Here is a 21,366-nt window from a genome sequence, read left to right as displayed (position 1 = left end):
CATATGCTAAGGAGAACAAATTGATATTCTTGGGAATGTTTATAATTCAATACCTTATCAAATCAGGTTTTTGAAGTAGTTTATGATGTAGGATTGTATTTCTTTATAGCTGCAAGGATAAGGGACATCTCTTTCATATCTTTCTGAGACTCCTTTGGTTAATTGTAAAGATTTTCCTTTTTAAGGCCCAGGTTCTGAAATTTTATTAGCTACATTTAAGCAGGCCTATAGAACAGAATTCTATTGGCAACAATAGAGAAAGGTATAAAAAATTATTTAATCACAATAAAATAAGGAGGATATTGTTTTTCTTCTATATCATTAAATGCCATATTTACTTAAAATTTCCTTCCCAAAAGACCTGGAAACTTCATAGAAGTTAAACTGTCTATCCTTGGGTTTAAAGTTATAGAGTAAGAGTGATCGAGTTTAATAGCATTTCAGAGAGGAAATATTTAGGGATTTTATAAAGATCAATATTTGTCAACAATAAGAGATGTCTGCCAAAGAATATATAAATACAAACTTTACTGGTGTATGTTTCCAAGTAATCTATTATTCAGAGTACATATGGAACATTGAGTTTAAGTTATACTCAGAGATATTTATTTGGGAATAAAGAGGACCTTGTTGGGGGGAAGCAGCATGCCAGGTGTCTCAACCATCAGAGGGACGGGGCTTACTCTGTGTGGCTCCAGACTGCAGAACTGGGAAGGCAGATCTTAGCTTTTGCCGTAAGGAAGACATTGGCCTGTGAAGGTGTTTAACCCAAAATTGGCTGACCACGTGCCAGGAATATTATAAAAAGTGATTTCTTTATTGTATTTCAAGTTGGAAAGCATCCCTCTTTCTTCACCCAACTTTTTATTTTAAAAAGTTTCAAGATTTCAAAATTTGCAAAACAGGACAACAAACACCTCCATGTCCTTCACCTAGATGTAGCAATTAATATTTTTGCCATGTTTACTTTCTTTCTCTCACACACCTTTTCTTTTTTTTGAGACAGGGTCTCTCTCTGTCTCTTGAGGCTGGAGTGCAGTGGCATGATCATAGCTCACTGCAACCTTGAACTCCTGGGCTCAAGTGATCCTTCCACCTCAGTCTCCTGAGAAGCTGGAACTACAAGCACGGCCAAAACGCCCAGCTATTTTATTTTATTTTATTTTATTGTAGAGGTGGAGGTCTCACTGTGTTGCCCAGGCTGATCTTAAACTTCTGGCCTCAGGCGATCTTCCCTGGCTTGGCCTTCCAAAGTGCTGGGAGTACAGGCCCAAGCCAGAACCATTTGAAAGGAAGTTACCAACCTCATGAAAACTACCTCTAACTTTTGTAGCAATTATGTGCTAAGAACAAGGACATTCTCCTACCTGTTCCCATCCATCCCTAAGATAATTTTCAGCTTGCAGGTGAGAATCATACTTCTCATAAGCCAGTCAGAAAACCTGTCTGTTTTCCCTGTAATACAGGATTCATTTAATGAGGTTAGTAAATTCTGCCTTTCCTACTTCAAAGGGTGCGTTGCAGGAGGCCTGCTATCTGTAAGGCTGTGAAAAGAGAGGAAAATGGTTGTGCCCTTTAGAACCCTTATAGTCCTGTAGAAAATGGGGAGTCAGATGAAATAATACGCGTGAAAATACTCTTTCAAATGTAAACTGTGATATAAATGAAAGTTGCTCTTATTCTCTCTGAATTCCTCTTTTCAAGAAAATAGGATCTGGGAGATGGAAAAACATTAAAAACGAAACACCAGAGGGCGCTGTAGTAGTATTTTGAAACAATCACAATCTAAGATCTTTGAAGACAGTAAATATATCTTACAACTGCGTTTTTTCCCCGTATCAGAGGACTCCACTATGATTGTATTGCCTTACAAATTCAAGTATTGTGCACACTGTTAATTAGCATTCTTAAATATCTGTAATCATTTCAGACCAAAAACAATCAGTTTGGTTTTTTTCTTTCCTATAGACCCATGTATCGTATATTAGAGAATACAATTTTTTTTTCCTGAAAATTTAATGATCTTTAATACTCAGAAGGTCCGTGGCTTATGTGCCTGGAAAAGATTTCAATGTTTGAACTAGAGCATTGTGGGAGGAGCAGAGGTCATTCTGGAGAAATTCTTTAGAACAACAGAAAGTAGATTGTCCATCAAACCTTTAAAATAACATTTTTTTCCTTTGAAGAGGTCGAGTTCCAGTCCAGATTTGTTTCAGTGGCTTGACTCCCTTGAGACAGTGCAACTTGTGTCGCCCCTTGTCTTTCAGAAAGCAACGTTCTTTAAGTGAAGAATGAGTGTGAGAACACTCAGGAAAAGTCAACAACTGTCAGTAGTTTGCAGGTTTTTGTTTCATATCTTTGAAGTGTAGGTCCTAAGTGGAAGTTTTTGCCAATTGCATCCCTGGTATATAGTTTTTGTTGTCTCTGGAGTATCCTATAAAGATTCAGCGTTCATTCCTCATTTTGAAACAGAGATATTTGGGTAACTTAGGCATTCCTTGTGTACATTTTGAATTCTGATACTATAATTATATTTACTAGCAGTTTCCAGTAAGTGCATGGTGAGAGCAGAAGCCTCTGCTGCTGAAAAACTGATCAAGGATAAGCTGTAAACTCCATGCCCCTCACTCTGGGGTTTCATTGATTTGATAAATAATCCTGACAACGTTGTTAAGAACAATCAGAAGTGTGTTTGTGTGTGTGTGTGTGTGTGTGTGTGTGTGTGTTTTGGTTTGTTTTTGTTTTTTCAAATCACAGAACCGCACATGGAAATTAGAAGACGGACAGAGGCAGGGACATTCCCTGCAGGAGAAATTGCAGAGGGGGGGAGAGAGAAACTGAGACTACTGGATCACAACTTGGCATAACGTTAATGATCATAACAGCTATTCTGAGTTATTAAGATTAGATTTGGCATTTTCTGTTTAGGAAAATAGGGAAATGTAGAAAATATCTTGGAAAAATTACATTCAAAAGGGTGAATAGAAACTGTTTGGACACTTGTGAGGATAAACTTTTATCATCCAGCAACAGATATTTTGAGTATCTGTGATAGACAGAGGGATGGATTCAAAGATTGTTCTGCCTTCAAGGAGTTTACAAACATATCCTTGAAAAACCAACGACAGGAGCAGCATGTCTTGGGATTTCCATGAAGACACTAAACACCAAAGGAGATCAGGGAGTAAAAACAGGGTTGTGGCTGCAAAGATCTGAAAGGGAGATGGGTCTCAAAGGGACCCTGGGAAGGATTCAAGGAAGCAAAAGAGAGGAGGGTCGGGATGAGGAGAGAGAAGGGAACTGACACAGGGAATAGCACAAGGAAGGCCAACAAACAACCTGTGGGGCGATCTTAGCCCCCACAGTGCTAACAAGGATTCACTGGCTTCCATTGCTAATGAAAGGGAATCTTAAATCAGCAGGACTATAATTTTCTACCTTGAGATATTACTGTTCTCCTTACCAGAGCTGAGATGTTTATCTCCTCTCACAGTTCAGTGCATGGTAGACCATTTTTAGAGAAAACTGGTAGGTTTCAGAAGTTACTCCAAGGTGAGAGCTGGCCTTTGCAACTCCGATCCAATTTATTGTCTATCTTGCCCTTTAAGCCTGTCCATTGTAACATGTAGAGCAGTCTGAAAACTTCCATTTTGTACTTTTAATGTAAATCTTATCTGTTAAACTTGTAACTGTAAATACTTTTGCTTGCTATATTAGTTTGTAAGCACATTGATTTTTGTCACTTTTAGTTGAGTATAGAAAACAGCATTATAGTGTCCAATGATAACAGATCATTAAACAGTAAAGCACTAAGCACTGTATGTTGTAATAATTATCCAAGATGAAAGGGCAGTTATTTTGTACAGATAGAAATTTGAGAGTATGGATGTTTTTTCTTTTTAAAACCTTCATTTACATAAATTCTGATATCTTCTTACTTGTGATTATAGTTGATAATGAGGCTGAGAGAAAAGAAATTAACAAATTTTCAAAGGAGATTGTTTAGCAGCTTATTTAAAACAGAGTGGTTTGTCGCTTATTGGAACACAGAAATTATATCATAGCATTTTAAATATAGATATATAAAATATATGTAGTCTTTTTTCCAGTTAAAATCTTTTTATTTTGGAAAATTTTCACCATAGTACAATGAGACTCCATATATTCATCACCCAACCTAAAAAATTATGGACATGTGCCAATCTAGTTTTATTTATTTTCTCTCATTCCTTTCCCTTCCCAGAACTAGTTTTAAACAATTTCTAAACATTATATTCTATTCCTAAACACCTCAGTTATCTTAGTTATTTAACATAGGAATAATTATATTTTATGGGTACAAATTTTGTAACACTAAAGCTATTTTATGTTGCACTATTAACTATAAATATTTGTTTAAATTCATAGTTTTCCTTGTTTCATCATATCAGGTAATAAATTAACCGGGTTCAGATCCAGTCAGATAGTATTCCAAATCGCTCCTGGCATCTTCATAAGATCAGGATTGTTCGGATGCTGTTAATCGTAAAGAACATTAACAGATATAATTTTCATGATAAATTTAAAGCCCATGAATAATTTTTAGTTTTTCATTTAAGGATCTGGTCTTCCTTCATAGACACCACTTTGTTAAGCCGAATTCCTTTTCTCTTGTCATCCTCTTCCACTCATGGCAAGAATACTGTTCTATACATAGGGCTAGTAAACCGGGGGGAAATGAGGACCCCTCACTCAACCCTGAGCAAGTGCTTCCTGCTCACTGGTGCTGTCCAGGAGAGCAGAGCACACCAAGTGAGGTGAGAGGTTTTAGTCTTGGAACAGTCACTGCTCTTGGTTCTCCTATAGCCAAGGGCAAAGTTGGCCACCAAAGGAGAGGGTGCTGGTTGTGTTGGGATGCTACTTTCTGAGAACCCAAATGTTCTTATTCCTGGATAACTGCACCACGTAGAAGCAAAGAGTAGTTAAGCCTCCAGGACAGAGACTGCCTTATCTCAGACATTACTGCTGCAGCTGTGAAACCCCTGGCATCAGCAGGGTGCCATGCAGAAAGGTTTTCTTCCTCCAGGAACTGGAAGCTACACCTGCCTGTGGAAGGAGAACCTTTGTGTCCTTTCCTCATCATGGGGCAGGGTCACTGCACCTCACCGGGCCAGTCGGTCACTGTGTCCCATCCCCTTCCCCCACTCCCTTGCTTCTATGCAGTTGGTCTGGCGGGAGGACCTCTCCTCTCTTGTGCTTCCTGTATTCACACAGTGAGTCCATCTGGGAAGGCCCATTCTCTGCCTTCCCTGTTGCCGCCTTTCCATCTGTGTGGGCGGTCAGGTGGTCTTTTCAGTGGACCGGAGAAGGAGTAGGAGGCCCCACTCAGGTGTCTACCCGTAGGCTGATGACCAGGGAAGCCTGCTTGGAGACAATCAGATGTCTCCACCTACTGCTACTAATGTGACAGTTTCCGTGGCTGCCACTTAGCATTCCTTGTGGGTGTATTTCATGACTGAGAACTCTAAGGGAAAGGGGTCATGGTAGAGGATGTGAGTACAACGGTCTAAGGCCTCAAATTCCAGGACAACTTAACTTGAGGAATACTCCTTACGGGGATATTGAGGTTGTGCAAAATACTGCAGGCCTTGTACACTAAATGTACATAGTGTAGCTTAAAAAATAATGCTAATCTTTTTCTTTACCTTTTGTTGAACTTCTTTTTGATACGTGGCAGCTAATATGTTTGCAGATTGAGGAGTTGATGTCAGTGGGAAGGTTTTCTCAGGTTTCTTTCCTATAAATTAGCCTGGGTCCTCACACCGGGAACTTATTTTCTTCTGCAACATTTATTCTCTGCTTTAAACTCCTGTCGTTTTCATTTTACTTTAGGGTTGCCCCCCCACCCCCCTCTTTTGTTATGTCTTCTCTTTGAATTTCTTCTTTGTTCTGTATTTCTTCTATGTAACATTGTTCCTGGTGTTTTTGGTCTTTGCTTCTATTCATTGAGGCTGTGCTTAAACATTTTACCTAAAATTATTGATCTTATTGTTACCAATTCCCCAACCCCTAGAGATCCCCCAGTTGGGGCATTTCTATAAATTAGTTCCTAGGATCCATGGCAAGGGATTATATTGTAGCTAAAATAGTGGATCAGAAGCGTCTTATTGGAGCCCCGTGACAAAGCCAGGGAATGAGAGAGTCGGGGCATCCTTTACCCAGTCCCTGCCACTCACTGCTCACATCTCTGTAGTTTCCACCCATCTCTTTTCACGAGGGGCTGGAGTGGGCACTCTGTGTCAAAGTGCAGTGATGACTCCAGCCTCAGGAGCACATTGTGCCAGAAGGATCTAAAATCATGCTGTATAGAAACCTCTCTTTCTAGGGAGCAGCCCTACCTAAGTGAATTGTTTGTGAAAGGGGAAATATGTGTCAGTTTATACCACTGCTCTACATCGTAACAGTGTATAGCAGTGCAGGTTCATGGAAGCTTTTCTTTTTTCCAGATGGTGACTATTTAATCCTTTAAGCATATCTAGCATCTCTGCCATGGAAAGTGTCCCAAAAAACAAGCTGGTTAGTTCTTAACGTCAAATAAAAATAGAATCATAAATGGTTTCTAAACTGTTCCATTATCTATTTGCTGATTTATTTACCTTTTTCCTTGGTTCATTAGGTCGTATGCCTCATTGATTTTGTGTAAAGGCAGCGTATGGGTCACCAATGCATCCAGATCAAATTTCTTATTCTTGTAGTCAGTCGCCAGCTTTGGAATAGAATCTACACTTTTCCAACCTGTAATTTGGCCAAAATGCCAAATAAAAAAAGACATAGTGGTTGACGGGAAGAAGTAGTTTAGTCAGTGTTTGTTGGAGGAATGAAATTGATAGGTCAGATCTGCCGTCCTCCAGATAGGTTGAACTCCCTCGATTTTTAATTTTCTGTACTTATATTTATTTTGAAAAATCTTCTTTATAAGAAAAATTCAAGATTATTTTCCCTTCTAGATAAGGAATTATCTCAATTAGGTCAAAGTTTACCTTTTGTTCCTCTATGTTGGTTTATTTAAATGCAAATTGAATTATAATTTGCAAATTACAGTATCTTTCTATATAAACTCCATTTACTTTCAAACAATTAATACAATAGTTTTTGTGTAGTCTTTATGTTCTAGGCACTCAGTATTTATTTATTTATTTATTTATTTTTGAGACAGAGTCTTGCTCTGTTGCCCTGGCTAGAGTGCCATGGCGTCAGCCTAGCTCACAGCAACCTCAAACTCCTGGGTTCAAGCGATCCTCCTGCCTCAGCCTCCCAAGTAGCTGAGACTACAGGCATGTGCCACCACGCCTGGCTAATTTTTTTCTATATATATTTTAAATCCAGATCATTTCTTTCTATTTTTAGTAGAGAGGAGGTCTCGCTCTTGCTCAGGCTGGTCTCGAACTCCTGAGCTCAAACAATCCACCCGCTTTGGCCTCCCAGAGTGCTAGGATTACAGGCATTAGCCAACGCGCCCCACTAGGCACGCAATATTTAAACAAATTATTTTTCTTCCCGTTCACTATTCTTCACTCTAAGAATTTCAGCACTACTATGAAGGAAATTATAAACTATGAAGAAAAAAAAAAAACTGACCACCAAAGAATGTTGAATTTATAGTACGGCCCAGTATGAGTTCCTCTGGACAAATAGTCAATTCATTGTCATCAGCGGCTACTCCAGTGAGAGTACATGTTCCCCAACCTGTTGTTGTGCAGTCCAAGGCTGCTCTCTGGAAGACCAAACACGAAAGATTATCTGAGTAAGTAGAACAGTAGAATATGCACTCCAGTGTGAGTAAGTACAATGCTTTAGGAAAAATTTATCCAACTCTGCACGTAAGATAATGGGATTCAAGCTAATGACATCCTAGTGCCATTGTAGATTGAGCCTTAAGGCTCTAGGGTTGCATTATAGACAGAACGTTCAATACAATTTTGAGCTTCATTAAAAAAGATTTTGAAACGAAACAGATTATTTTACCCTATATAATACAGTAGTTAGGTTGAATTTAGAATGTATCCTATTGTGTATCATGAGAAACACATACATGGAGTTTGGAAAGATCTTTAAAAGATATTATAAACTTTAATTAGCAAGCTTTTGATGACCTACCGTGGACATATAGTAAAATATTTGCAATTCTAGGAGCCTAGGCTGCAGGTACCAAAGTCAACTAAAAAAGCAGGGCCTGAAGCTTTGAACACGGAGCAATGCAGTAATAGCTGATGCTTGTTGCGTGTTACCTGCCAGACGCTGTTTGAAACAGTTTGCGTAAGTTACAGTGCAACTGTTGTGAGCACAGTGACTGAGGAACAGTATCCTGTGGCTTAGCTCTTCCTGTGTCTCCATTCTGGTCGGGGGACACCCCAGTCAGGTAAGAACCAGCACAAAGCCTACTTCTGGGAGCCTGAAGTACAGAATTTTACTCTTTATACCTTCCCTAGAGTAGGATTTAGGAGCCAGGCTGAGTGAAGGTGTAAGTAGAAAGGAATAACATCGCAACAACTTCGTAGCTCTCACTGACGAAATAAGAAGTACCCACAGGCAGATAATTCAGTTGATGAATTCTTTGGTCATCTCATTAAAAATAAAAATAAAACAAAACCACTCCCCCCCCAAAAAAAAAAAACCCTGCTTCCTGTCTTTGAGCAAATATACGTTAGGTGATTATTTACTGATTCTCTGGAGAGTAAGGCTGGGCACTCTAGCAAGCTACATTTCTGCACGTTGCCTACATGTTGCAGTTGGCTCTTTACCCTGCTTTTTGGAGTAGAAGAGCCAGGGCTGGCTCCGTGGGGGTGCAACCCGTGCAGGGACAGCAGGGCCCCAAAGTGCAGGGGGTCCCTGTCAATATGTAGCCTGTCCTGAGTTGAGAAGAAATCCGAATGATACAACATTGTAGTGTTCAGGAAAAAACTTTTTTAATTTTGTGGGGTGTGTGTGTGTTTTTTTTTTTAAATATAGCTAATTTCAAAGATATAATTTGGAGCTAATTTTACAGCCTGTTTATTGAGATCTGATGGACAGACCTGGATTGTTTGTGGGTCGCTAAGCTCTCCCTGCTGTAAGATGGGAGCGAATGTCTTGCAGCTGTTAGAAACACCGATCACCCTGTTTCACTCCCTCCTCTAAATCTGCCTTTTCTGGGTTTTTTGGGGGAGGTTTCACCTCTCATAAGGCACAGTTCTTTTAAAATGTTCATTTCTAAATTTTCTGTTAATTTTTGGCTGCGTTTCATGTAGAAGATACTAATAACAAAATATGAATAACACAATATTAGGTATGAATTAGAATTCTTTATTAATACATTAGTATCACTTATAATAGATTATTATATACGTATATATCTAATATATGCTATTAATAAATATATAAGCATTAATTTATATGCTTCTATAAACAAATTGCTATTAAATATAAAAATAAATCAATGTACGTATACATTGATGTTTATTAATTTTAATAAATATTTATGATATACCATTATGTAAAATATATACTCTCTCTCTATAGTTTGAGACAGGGTCTCACTCTGTCACCCTGGGTATAGTGCAGTAGTGTCATCATAGCTCACTGCAACCTCAAACTCCTGGGCTCAAGCGGTCCTCTTGCCTCAGCCTCCTGAGTAGCTGGGACTACAGGCACCTGCCATCATGCCTGGCTAAATTTTCTATTTTTAGTAGAGGCAGGGTCTCACTCTTGCTCAGGCTATATATATTATTAATAAATAATGTATAAAATGGTTAAGCAGAACAGGTGTTTATTCCTATTTGTTTATGTATTGCAATTAATTAATTCCTTTATGTCTTTTGCTAAAGAATGCTGTAGCTCAGTTCATGCACCTGTCATTTGACTTCATTAATGGTCAAAAGGAACATTTCTTCAGCTAATTAAAAATGAAGAAACCCCCAAATCGTCTTTCAGAAATAAGGAATTGAAATTATCCTGGAAAATAAGATGAGAAAATATTATCTCCAGTCTAATAATACGAGCTTTTTAAAGGGATCTTAAAAGGAAAAGGAACATTTGCAAATACGATTCAGATGCTGCTGGTATGGCTGCTCATCTCATCAGAAGAGAAGAGTGAGCTGCAGAGGTGGTCCCGGCAGGGGGAGGGCCCTGCCTGTCGGTGGGCACTGAAGGAAATTCAGCAAAGCCCAGGGAGTGGGAAATGATTTGTAGCTGCCAGTTCTGCTTCCTTGTTCCTACTCTTTGAAAATCTTAAGAAGGAGAGATTACAGCTACTGTGAGGGACATAATCTATCCTCCCCTGGTATTTAATGGCCAAATAATCAATTGAAAAGAAGATCCAAGGAAAAAACGTACATACCATGACTTCAGATCCACCTACACAAGCCAGGGAAAAGTCCACACCTCCTTGGGTCAGTTCAACGATGACCTTCTGGATGGGTTTATTTTGGTCTCTAGGATTGAGGCAGTCCGTGGCTCCGAGGGCTTTGGCCTTTGGAAACTTCTCACTGTTGATGTCAACAGCTATGATTCTGGAAGCTCCTGCTATTCTACAACCCATGATGGCAGAAAGACCCATGCATCCCAGGCCAAAGACAGCACAAGTAGACCCAGGGGTGACCTGCAGGCAGGAAAATTATAAAGTAACTTTGAAAGCAGCTCCTCCTACTTTTTTTTTCTTTTAAGGGGGAGGGTGAGGTGAGGGATTGACGTAGGAATACAAGATGGCCTGTTATACAACTCTGTGATGTGGTCAGTGGAGGAAATCTGGTGAAAGTGGACTTGTTACCATCTACATCTGGAGAATCATTTAAGGCCCATTAAGATTATCAGCTCATAAGGAATAAACCCAAGTGAAAATAATTCTCTTCTTTTATTTTTCCCTTCAGTGTTATCGGAATAAAATTCGAAATGCCACTCATTCTAAGGGGTTTATTATTTTCCTTTTAAAATTGGATGACATATTATTTGACATTTATATTTCTAATAGACATTATTTGGTGGTGTTAATGTTAAAGCGACTCACGTGATCATTCTAAATCATCACATCGTTGAAATGGAATCCAGTCCAGATTCCCTTGCATAGCCTGGAAGGATTTTTACTGTCTGACCGTTGTTTACTTTCCCACTTCATCTCCATGACCTCCCCAGTGTAGCAGCCGCAACAAATGGTTGCACTTCTCTCTCCTCGTGGCTTAGCTCATGCTTTTCCCTTTGCCTGATGGTTTCACCTTATTTTCTTTACTTAAAATGTAGAGCTATACTCCTAGGCCTGACTTCAAGGACAATCTATGAAACTTGGTTATTCAATTAGAAATCAGTGCCTCTCCTTTTGCTTTTCCTGTGTCGTATCATTTATAATTTGCCTTGATTGATTGTGTGCGTTTCTTTAAAAGACTGTTAAGTTTTGTGAAGGCAGAGACTTTTTATCTTCCACATAGTTATCAAGGAGCTTCTCTATGTTGAGTCTATAAGAAATATTTGTCACATTGAATTAAATCGAAATTATATACAAGATTATAAGAAAAGCTATAATTGGAATATGCTATTCTACAGAGTAGTATAGTGGTAGAAAAATAGTACACAGAGAGATACTTAATATTTTCTAATGAGGATGAGAAACTGTTAGGATTAAAGCATAAACAAAAGGAAAAGAGAAAATCTGCCCAAGAGAAGTGTTAATACATTCTAAATTGGAAACAAAATTATTAAGGAACAGAGAGGATGCACATCTTTTACTTTAATTTATGCATATTATTAGTCATGCATACCCTGGCTTTTGCTACTCAAGGGAAATGAAATGTATATATTGCAAATATTAAGACTATTTTTCCTATTATGGCCTATTTACTATAATATTGTGGCACATGTTTATTCTGTTTTCCAATATATCTTTCCAGAGTCTGGGTTAAAAAGAGCCTGTGCATCTCTTTGGAATTAGAAATGGATTTTTCCCATTGCAGCAACATTGTAACTAGTAGCTAGATTCTCAGGCCAGCTCACAACTGGGTAGACGTGGAGTATTTTGCACAGCTTGTTATATGACCGGACCCCTGTGTGTCCAAGTGCCCTTGCTTGCAGCACTTACAGGGGGGATCACTATAAATTGCCCCCACAATTTGCAAATAGGGCTACACACAGTGGACGATTATCTACCTAACATCAGTGTAGAGGACATTCTCAGACTTCCATAGATCTCTGTGAAATGTGGGTTAATTGGCAGCAAAGGATACAAGGAAATTAGTAAGAAATAGGAGTTTTGGTGTTACAGGGATGTCCCCAGTAATTATACAGAGTTGTTGCTTCACTTTTCTTCCCAGAAGCAAATGAAACTTTATTAAGCCTCTTGCCTTTTGGGCAGAATTACTGGTGTTTCACTTTCCTCAATTTCTTCTATCACATTAATTTCTGTGAGCATCTTATGAGGTGGTTTGGCACAGCAGTCCCCAAACTTTTTGGCATGGGGGACTGGTTTCATGGAAGACACTTTTTCCATGGACAGTGGCTGGGGGCGGCAGGCGGGGCTCAGGCGGAGATGCGGGTGGTGGGGAGCGGCTATAAATACACAGGAAGCTTCACTTGCTCACCCGCTGCTCACCTCTTGCTGAGCAGCCTGGTTCCTAACAGGCCACCAGCCCAGCACTGGCCTGTGCCCTGGGAGTTGGGGACCGCAGGTTTAGCAGGTAGGGTCTCTTCCTCAACAGTAGGAAGAACAAGTCCTGGCAATTTAAGTTGACTTTGACTAGATTTGAAAGCAAAGCTGTACAATTCCAATTCTGGGTACATATCCCAGAGAGATGAGATCTGCACATCTATGTTCATTGCAGCATTATTCACAATGACCCAGATATGGAATCACCCTCAGTGTCCATGAACAGGTGAATGGATGAAAAAGGTGGTATCTATACGCAAAGGAATACTATTCAGCCTGAACAAACAAGGAAATCCTGGCACTTGTGACATGTTCTAACCTGGAGAACATTATGGCAAGGGAAATGGGCCAAGCAGACGGACAGACAGATACTGCGTGATCTCACTTTGTATGTGGAATCTAAAAAAGTCAAACTCACAGCAGCGGAGGATAGAATGGTGATTACCAGAGGCTAGAAGTGACGGTTGGGACGAGGGATGGAAAAGAGGAAGACGTTGGCCAAAGGATACAAAGTTTCAGTTAGACAGGAGGAATAATTTCTGGAAATCTATCGTACAGTATGGTGACCATAGTTTATAATGTATATCTGAAAATTGCTGAGAGTAGATTTTAAATGTCCTCACCTCAAAAAATGGTAAGTAGGTGAGGTTATAGTATGTTATTAGCTTGACTAAGTCATTCCACAATGTGTACATCTATCTAAACATCATGTTCTACCCTGTAAATATATATAATTTTTATTAATTAAAAATAATTTTTTTTTTAAAAAGGAAAGCTGTTGCAGAATCTCTAATGTTAATATCCCTTGAAAGGACTGGAGCAGTAGAACAGGCTGGACTGCAGGGAGTCCAGCAGAGGAGGCCCGAAGAGCGATACTTCTTCCCTGAGTCTCCAATGCGTCTAGTCTAGCAGAGAGGCTGTGACTGTCAGGGTCACATCCGCTCTTCACCTAGCTACCAGTCCCCTTTCTCTGACAGCTTTCGGATTATAGTGTGGTTTCCCAGACGGTTTTAATTTTTTTACTATTGAATGATTGAATGCACGAATACAATTTTAGAAGGAAATAATACGCTGGTAGCAAAGAGTAGTGTTTCTTTTTGCATGGCAGATAAAATTCTCAATGAAAAGTCACACCTTGATATCATGCCTACTTGTTCAGCCTTTTGTCTTGGTGAGGCTGACTTTGTTTCCTGGATGCTGAACAACTCTAGATAACCTGATAAAAAGGACTTTCTGGATTACAAAGCTGAGGACCAAGCCTCACCAAGATGTTTTAAGGGTTTCCTATGCACCTGGCTTTATGCATTCATTCGTATATGCCAGGTACTGGGCCAGATGTCTTATATATGTAATATGATGTAAATATCCCCACAAGTATTTGTAGTTGATATTATTCTACTACAGTTTAATGAGTTTAAAGGTAATTAACTCTAGTTCTTTTACATCACACTACCTCCTAGTAACTTCTGTTTGACACAACCTGCCTTTAACCGCTTACCTTGGCATTGTTGATTGCAGCCCCGTAGCCAGATGAAAACCCACATCCAAGCAGACAAACTCTCTCTAAATTTGCGTCATCATCGATTTTGGCAAGATTAATATCTGACACCACAGTATACTGAGAGAAGCCACTGACTCCCATGAAGTGGTAAACTGGTTTTCCTTTGCAGGTAAACCGGCTGGTTTTGTCTGCCATTAGTTCTTGGTGAGTAATAAGATTTTTGTCTGTTCTAGAAAATTTCAAAAGAGAGATATATAGAAGGAGAAAGTCAATGAAACACTGATCACTTTCCTACAAAATATGTTGCACATTATGTATTTGTCATAACAATTTTATAAGATGGAAAAATTGAGGAAATGATTTAATACTTTCACATACAGAGTCTGTTGGAAGTACTTTAATGATAATAACAACAAACAGCAGTTTTTATTAAATGCTTTTCATGTACCAGAAACACTTTTAAGGTTTTTATATGTATTAACTCTTAAAAAATTTTTATTATGGAAAATCCAAACATGAATAAAAGTAGAAGGAACAGCATGATGAACCCTCATGCACCATCTGCAAGCTCAGTAGCTCTTAACTCAAGGCCAATCTAGTTCCATCTCTTACTCCTCCAGAATACCTACCCTGTCCCCTGCATTGGAATATGTTGAAGCAAATCCCAGCCATCACTATTTCATCTGTAAATATTTCACTAGCTATCTCTGAAAGATTCTTTTAGTTCTACATATTGTTTTGGCCAATATGTCTCTTAAATGGCTTTTAATTTATGGATTCCTTTCTCCCCTCCCTTTTTTCCTTGCAATTTATTTGTTGAAGAAACTGAGTCATTTGTCTTGTAGATTTTTCCTCATTTCCTCATTCTGGATTTTGTTGATTACATTCCTGTAATCTGGTTTAACGTATTTATTTGTCCGTCCCTGTATTTTCTCTTACATTAGTATTTTTTTTATCTATACGCTTGATCTAATTTAGGTTTTACTTTTCTGTGGAAGGACATAATATATGATTATCTGTCTTCATAATAGAGAATTTCCATTGTCTAAATCCATTATTTCATGGAAGGTTAGCAAAAAAGTACATTCTTTGAATATCTACAACAATTCTGTAAAGAAGGCATTATCGCTGTCCCCATTTTAGAGATGAAAAATAAGCGCACAGTAATAGTTAAGAGTAGTGCAGTTTAAGTCTCTTATATAACTACTTTGAATTAGCATTAAGGACAAAAGGATCTTTCCATATAGTCTCAGTTAAGTAAAAACAAAGTGGTTAACATTTTAGACTGTGGAGCCAGAGTTTCTGGGTTACAAACCTGGCTCCCAGACCTATATCTCTGTGGGTTTGGAGCAAGTTACTTTGCTGTCTCCCATTGCGTCCCTCTCTCATTCCTGTAGAAGTGGCTACTATTCTGCATTTAGCACTTCTTATTCCAGGATGTATTCATACTTTTACTACATACACATGTAACCATAAACAATGTGTAGTATTGTTTTTGTACATGACACCTTACTAAATATATCCTTCAGCAACTTGCTTCTTTCTCTTAACACTATGTGTGTGAGATTATTCTACGTTAATACATATAGTTCGAATGTAGCCATTTTCATTGCCGTATAGTATTTCACTGTGTTATAACCTAGTAATATTTTAACTCATTGTCTTATTGGTGGAGATTCATGCTGTTTTTACTTGCTTTCTATCATAAACAGTGTTGCAATGAACATTCTAGCATGTGTGCATTTACAACAACGTCTTATACACAACTAGGCTTAGAATTGGTGGGTAGAATATTCATACCTCTTCAACTCCATTTAGATATTGCAATGTGCTGCCCAAAATATTTGTATGAATTTATACTCTTACTAACAGTTTATAGAGCTTACCTGAGTTTTTCACAAATATTTGTAAGGGGACTCTGACAAAACTTGCATTTTCTACATTGAGGTGCACAAAATGGAATTACTTTGTCACCTAGAAAGAAAGGGCATATATTCAATGGTGCCTAAGATATTCCTTATCATTTCTACCTGATGAATCAGTAGAAAACACTATTTGTTTATAGTATGCATTTTATATTCAGCAGAAAGAATAGATGGCTATAGTGTTTCACTACCTTGCAAGACTGCAGATTCCTCTGAGTATTGCATATGTTGTATTTTTAAAAAAATTACTCTGCTGGTCAAAGAACAAATCTACATTGATATCATCAGATGCGGAGTCCTGGCTGAGACTCTGGTGTGATTATAACTCTCTGCATTGTGACTATTGTTTATTTCCAAACACCCTGTACGAAACAGAACATCCTTCTATAATAGGAGAGGTGAATAATGATAGGTTAGCTCATAGGGAGTAAACTTTATATCAGTGCCATGTTTCACTGTTTACATTTACTCTCAAATTCTACTTTTTCCTACTGTTTACTCAATTCTCATTTAATAATGGTTTATGTCCTTGGCTGACCAAGATCTAATGATAATTCACACTGGATCAACATTTGGTATGGGCCAGGCACCATTCTAACCGCTTAGGTGTATTATCTCAATTCTCAGAACAACCCTCTGAAATGGGAGCTATTATTACCTGCCCTTGAGAAAACAGAAATCTGAGCTGAATCACAGGAACGTGACATAACTGGCCAATGTCACACAGCTAGTAAGTGGCAGAGTTGAGACTAAACAGGGCTTATGTTGGTCAGACTCCTTTATGAATGACAAATTTGGGAAGCAATCTGTTTTTATAATCTTTTTTGGGGGGAAAAGATACTATTAATAATATAGATTGTGTGTCTCAGTTTAAGTTTGGAAAATATGGTCCCCTATGTAAATCGGGGTGAATTACAGCACGCAAAGCTCAGATTCTATCAAGAATTATCCCCCAAATACCCTACATTTTCATTTCACCAGAACAAAATAAAATACCTGGTTTGAAGTTGGTCACTCCTGGCCCAACACTCTCCACAATTCCTGCGCTCTCATGGCCAAGGATCACTGGGAGAGGAGCGTCCTTGAACGCAGGGTCGATGGTGAGGGCGTCAGTGTGGCACAGGGCAGCGGCGACAATCTGCAAAAAGCAATAGCAGATTTGGGTTGTGTTTCTGCAGTTATGTTATTGGGTTGAACGTTTCCTATAATTTTAGGGCTGATGTCATTTTGAAACCTTACAATACTCCCGGAACTCAATAAAAGAATTGCAATTTGGAAAAAATATATATTAGGTTAGATTCTTTTCCTTTTATAATTCATAATGCACCCTTTGTTTTCTACCTTTCATTGTTGTCAGAAAATCATAAAAAAGAGGTAGGATTGGCAATTACTGTTTCCAGGAAAGAAAAAAAAAATCAAAGGTAATAGGAAAAAGTGAAAGTCTATTAGGCAGAGGAAGTGGATGGAACACAGGCTCCTAGGGCTTGTTCAAATTTTGTTCACTCTGATTCTGAAGTCAGAAGACTAGTTTCAAGTCTCTTTTGCAGAAGTAGGTATATTACATGGGTTAAATCTAATTCTCTACTTCTTCCTCATGACAATGGAGTAATGTTGTAGGGAATAGACCAAATAATGATGGTAAAAGTACTTTTGCTATCCAAATTTGAGTATTGATTAAACAGTTTTTAGTGCAAGGGCTGCAATGCCTCAACCATGTGTATATCTGAGGTGTTTGTGATTCTGGTGATGTATTGTCATCTGTAAATTTTTCTGTTGTGGCATTATTAATACTGAAATTGAAGATTATTAAAAACTTACTATAGGTATATTATTAAAACCACTGAAAAATTACTTATGAAAAAAAAATTTTGTTCAAATGAAATTGAGGTAATATACCTCTTAGAGTTAAAAGAGAGATATCAAATAAAGAATGATCTAAGTTAGTGACCAATGTATCCCTATATGGTTCTTTTTCAAGATTCTGCTCATGAGGACGTGCCACTCATTCTCATGCACAAATGCTTAGCGTGATGGTCCCGAGGAACAATATCAGCCTGGCCAACCTGGGAAAAATGGGGAAATTGTCCAAACTTGCCATCGGCGACATTGCTCTGTCCGATACAGTCTCTGCTCCCTGATCAACCCCTCCTGTCCCTTCCTCTGGCAGCCAGGACACTCATGCTGCCCAGGGCAGCATGTCCAGATTTCCCTCTCCCTCGTTTCAGACCAGATTCTCTCTCTTCCTTTTAAGAACACTTTCCAGTAACTGGCAATTGGAAACAAAAAGAAAACCTAACTAATTCTAATCCAAAGTGAATTCCTTCGTCTGATTCTTCGGGTAAATGATTAATATTGAGATATTTCAATTAAAGTTTAAGCCCATGATTGAAAATTACCAAAATAATTAATAATTTGTTCCTTTTTGGATGATACCTGTTTTTACCTGAGCCTAAAAATGCAGCTCTTCTATACTGGAAAGTCCAGGGTCTCTCAGACGTACCACGTAGGACGGACGTGACAGAAACCAAGTCCGCAGGCAGGGCCCTGTCTCTCCCTGCAGGAGGGAAGTCCCCACTCACCTGAACGCGAACCTCGTGAGCCTTGGGGGGAGCCACCTCCACCTCTTCAATGCAAAGGGGCTTGCCTGCTTCCCAGGCCACCGCTGCCTTGCATCTTATCACCTGAAAGAGAAAAAGAAAGAAAGAAAGAAAAAGAGAGAGAGAGAAAGAGAAAGAAAAAAAGAGAGAAGGTAGGAAAGAAAGAGAATTGATGTAGGGGAAGAAGGGGAAAGAGAGAGGATATCATGTAAAAAAATTAGAATATATTGATACCATAATTTCATGACGAAGAATTAAGGCATTTGTGGCTGGATTTTACATATAATTATATTATTTTAAAGACAAAGGATCTTAATTGAAAATGAGAAGTTAAATTCTACGTTATACTCATTGCACTTTTTACTTTTTTTTTTTTTTTTTTGGTGAGAGAGAGTCTCGCTCTGTTTCCCAGTGGGGTCGTCACAGTTGACTGCAACCTCAAACTCCTAGGCTCAAGGGATTCTGCTGCCTCAGCCTCCTGAGCAGCTGGGTTTGCAGGTGCGCACCTCTATGCCCAGATAATTTTTCTATTTTTTTGTAGAGAGGGGGTCTCTCTCTTGCTCAGGCTGGTCTTGAACTCCTGGTCTCAAGCAATCCTCCTGCCTCGACCTCCCAGAGTGCTAGGACTAAGGGCACGAGCCCCTGTGCCTGGTCTACACTTTTTATTTTTGAAAAGAACAAGGGTATTAAAGTTTACCTTAATGTAATGCCTCGAATTTTTAGGATAAATTTATAGGGTTTGAACAGGATAGAGGGCCAATAAGCATCTATTGACTGAAATGTTTGGAATCAGCTCTGCATTGCCTGAGTCGGGTAATTGCTAGAGAATACATGTATTTTACATGTTTGCTACTCAAAGTGTGGTCCTCAAACTAGAAGTTATTCATATCACCTGAGAACTCCCTGTCCCAAATCTAGTACACCAAAATCTGCATCTGAACAAGATCCTCAGGTGATTCATTAAAAGTCTGAGGAGTGAGACTACATAATTACTAAATTGATCAGTAGAATATAAATTAAATAAAAATTTAGTTTCTTTGCAAGAAGTTGGGTAAAAATGCATGAAAAGAAATTAAGCACTTAAGATTCTATAATCCCTAGTTTAATATTTTTTCTAGCCCCAAATTATAGTTTTTAATTTCAAATATACGTAACATTGAAAGAAAGTAGAAAGAAACAAATTAATAATCTTCCATTCTAATGCTACTATTTTTACTTTTGGTAGGATTTTCTCCAAGTCTTTGACCCCATGAATACATATTTTACATTAGTTGTTATGTAAGTTTGAAGTATGTTTTTAAATATCATTGACCTTATTACAAATGAAATATATATTAGTTACAGGAAGCTTCAAAATGCCAAAGCCTCCCAAGAGTTGTAAGGAAAAAAAGAAATAAAAATCATGTGTAATTTTATCATCACTTTATGGTTTTCATGCAAATCCTTTGAGGCTCCCTATATAAGATCCTATTGTATGGTTGTATCTTAGTTACTTAAATCACTTTTTTGCCATTTAAATAATATTTAATTGAACACCGTTCTAGTAAGGATTTCAGCAAATCCACAGTTATTTCCTTAGGATGAATTCCTAAGGAATTTTGATCAACCTTAAATTGCTGCATTCTGAGAGTGATCCCTGAAGGAAGCTGCTTCTATCAAACAGTCTAAGACACAAAAAGCATGAACTGAACAAAGATACAGCTCATCCACTTACTCTGCCCTTGCTGCCCATTTTCCTCTGGGAAACTTGCGCAGAAGCCTCCCCTTGTACCCAGGGTGCTCCTCGTTCTGTCCTGAGCTGTCTTTGCATAAATACCGTTCCCGCTGTATTATTCTCCAATCACTTTTTCTCCTTTCCTGTTGCTCTGCCTACCTCTTACCAGGTCATTGGTGCTATCAGGTTTCGGCTGCAAACCCCTTTGCTCCCAGCCAGCTCCAAGATTTTTTTATTCTTTTTTTTATTTTATTGCAAAACATAAAATAATAGAGAAAAGTATATTAAACATATAAGGATGGGTTAATAAATAATTATAAAATAAAGGGCACTTCTGTTGCTCTAGAATCCCCCCTTTTAACCTTACCCATCTTTCTTCTTAATAACCATGATAATCATATACTTGCATATTTCATGGGTTTACTCTAATTATACTTCTTTATTCAATAGTTTAGGTTTCTCTATTAAAAGCTTTATATAAATGGAATCCCCGTAGTGTATGTATTCTTTCATGTCTACTTTCCTCCTCTCCACTCATGTTTGTGAGAGTCATTCACATTACCTGTAGCTTGTTTATTTTCATTACTGTAGAATATTCCACTGTATGAATTGACCATGATTAATACATCCATTTTCACTTCTGGTTTTCTTTCTGCTTATAATGAATCAGTGGTTGCATAGCAATTCTTTTCATGTATCTGGTTCCACGGGTGCTTGAGTCCCCTTAGGGAAAATTTAGGACTGATATTTAGCTAGTACATACTATTAAGGTGATGCCAACTCTCAAAATAATGAAATAGCTTTGTTCAGCGTGGTGAAAAGTCACTGCCCCAAACCTCCAAGTTCCCCTTCAGCTCTGTGGCAGCCCTGGGGAGCCCTGTCTAGCCCCTGCCGAGGAGCTACTCTAATTGTCCCTCCTGATAAGTGAGCCCGTCAACCTGTCCCCTGTGGTTTTGGGTCTCTGTTAATCCTCCCAAACAGAG

At 38.5% G+C, this 21,366-nt stretch overlaps 1 protein-coding gene across 1 annotated transcript; it reads right to left on the bottom strand.

Annotated features, from left to right (window-relative positions):
- Positions 1–4,407: 4,407 nt before the first annotated feature.
- ADH4 (alcohol dehydrogenase 4 (class II), pi polypeptide) lies at positions 4,408–20,553 on the bottom strand. The gene is made up of 9 exons (XM_069485335.1): positions 20,384–20,553; positions 18,652–18,753; positions 17,069–17,210; positions 16,034–16,121; positions 14,145–14,376; positions 10,355–10,615; positions 7,618–7,753; positions 6,636–6,774; positions 4,408–4,515 (listed from the first exon to the last, which is right to left on the bottom strand). Exons 1-9 carry the CDS (start codon positions 20,477–20,479, stop codon positions 4,491–4,493), a joined length of 1,221 nt encoding a protein of 406 aa, XP_069341436.1. The 5' UTR covers positions 20,480–20,553; the 3' UTR covers positions 4,408–4,490.
- Between the last annotated feature and the right edge of the window lie 813 nt (positions 20,554–21,366).

Source organism: Eulemur rufifrons, chromosome 13 (assembly GCF_041146395.1).
Source record: "Eulemur rufifrons isolate Redbay chromosome 13, OSU_ERuf_1, whole genome shotgun sequence".
Taxonomy (NCBI): Eukaryota; Metazoa; Chordata; class Mammalia; order Primates; family Lemuridae; genus Eulemur; species Eulemur rufifrons.
The sequence above is the reverse complement of the archived record's forward strand: the minus strand, read 5'-3'. Positions and strand labels throughout refer to the sequence as shown.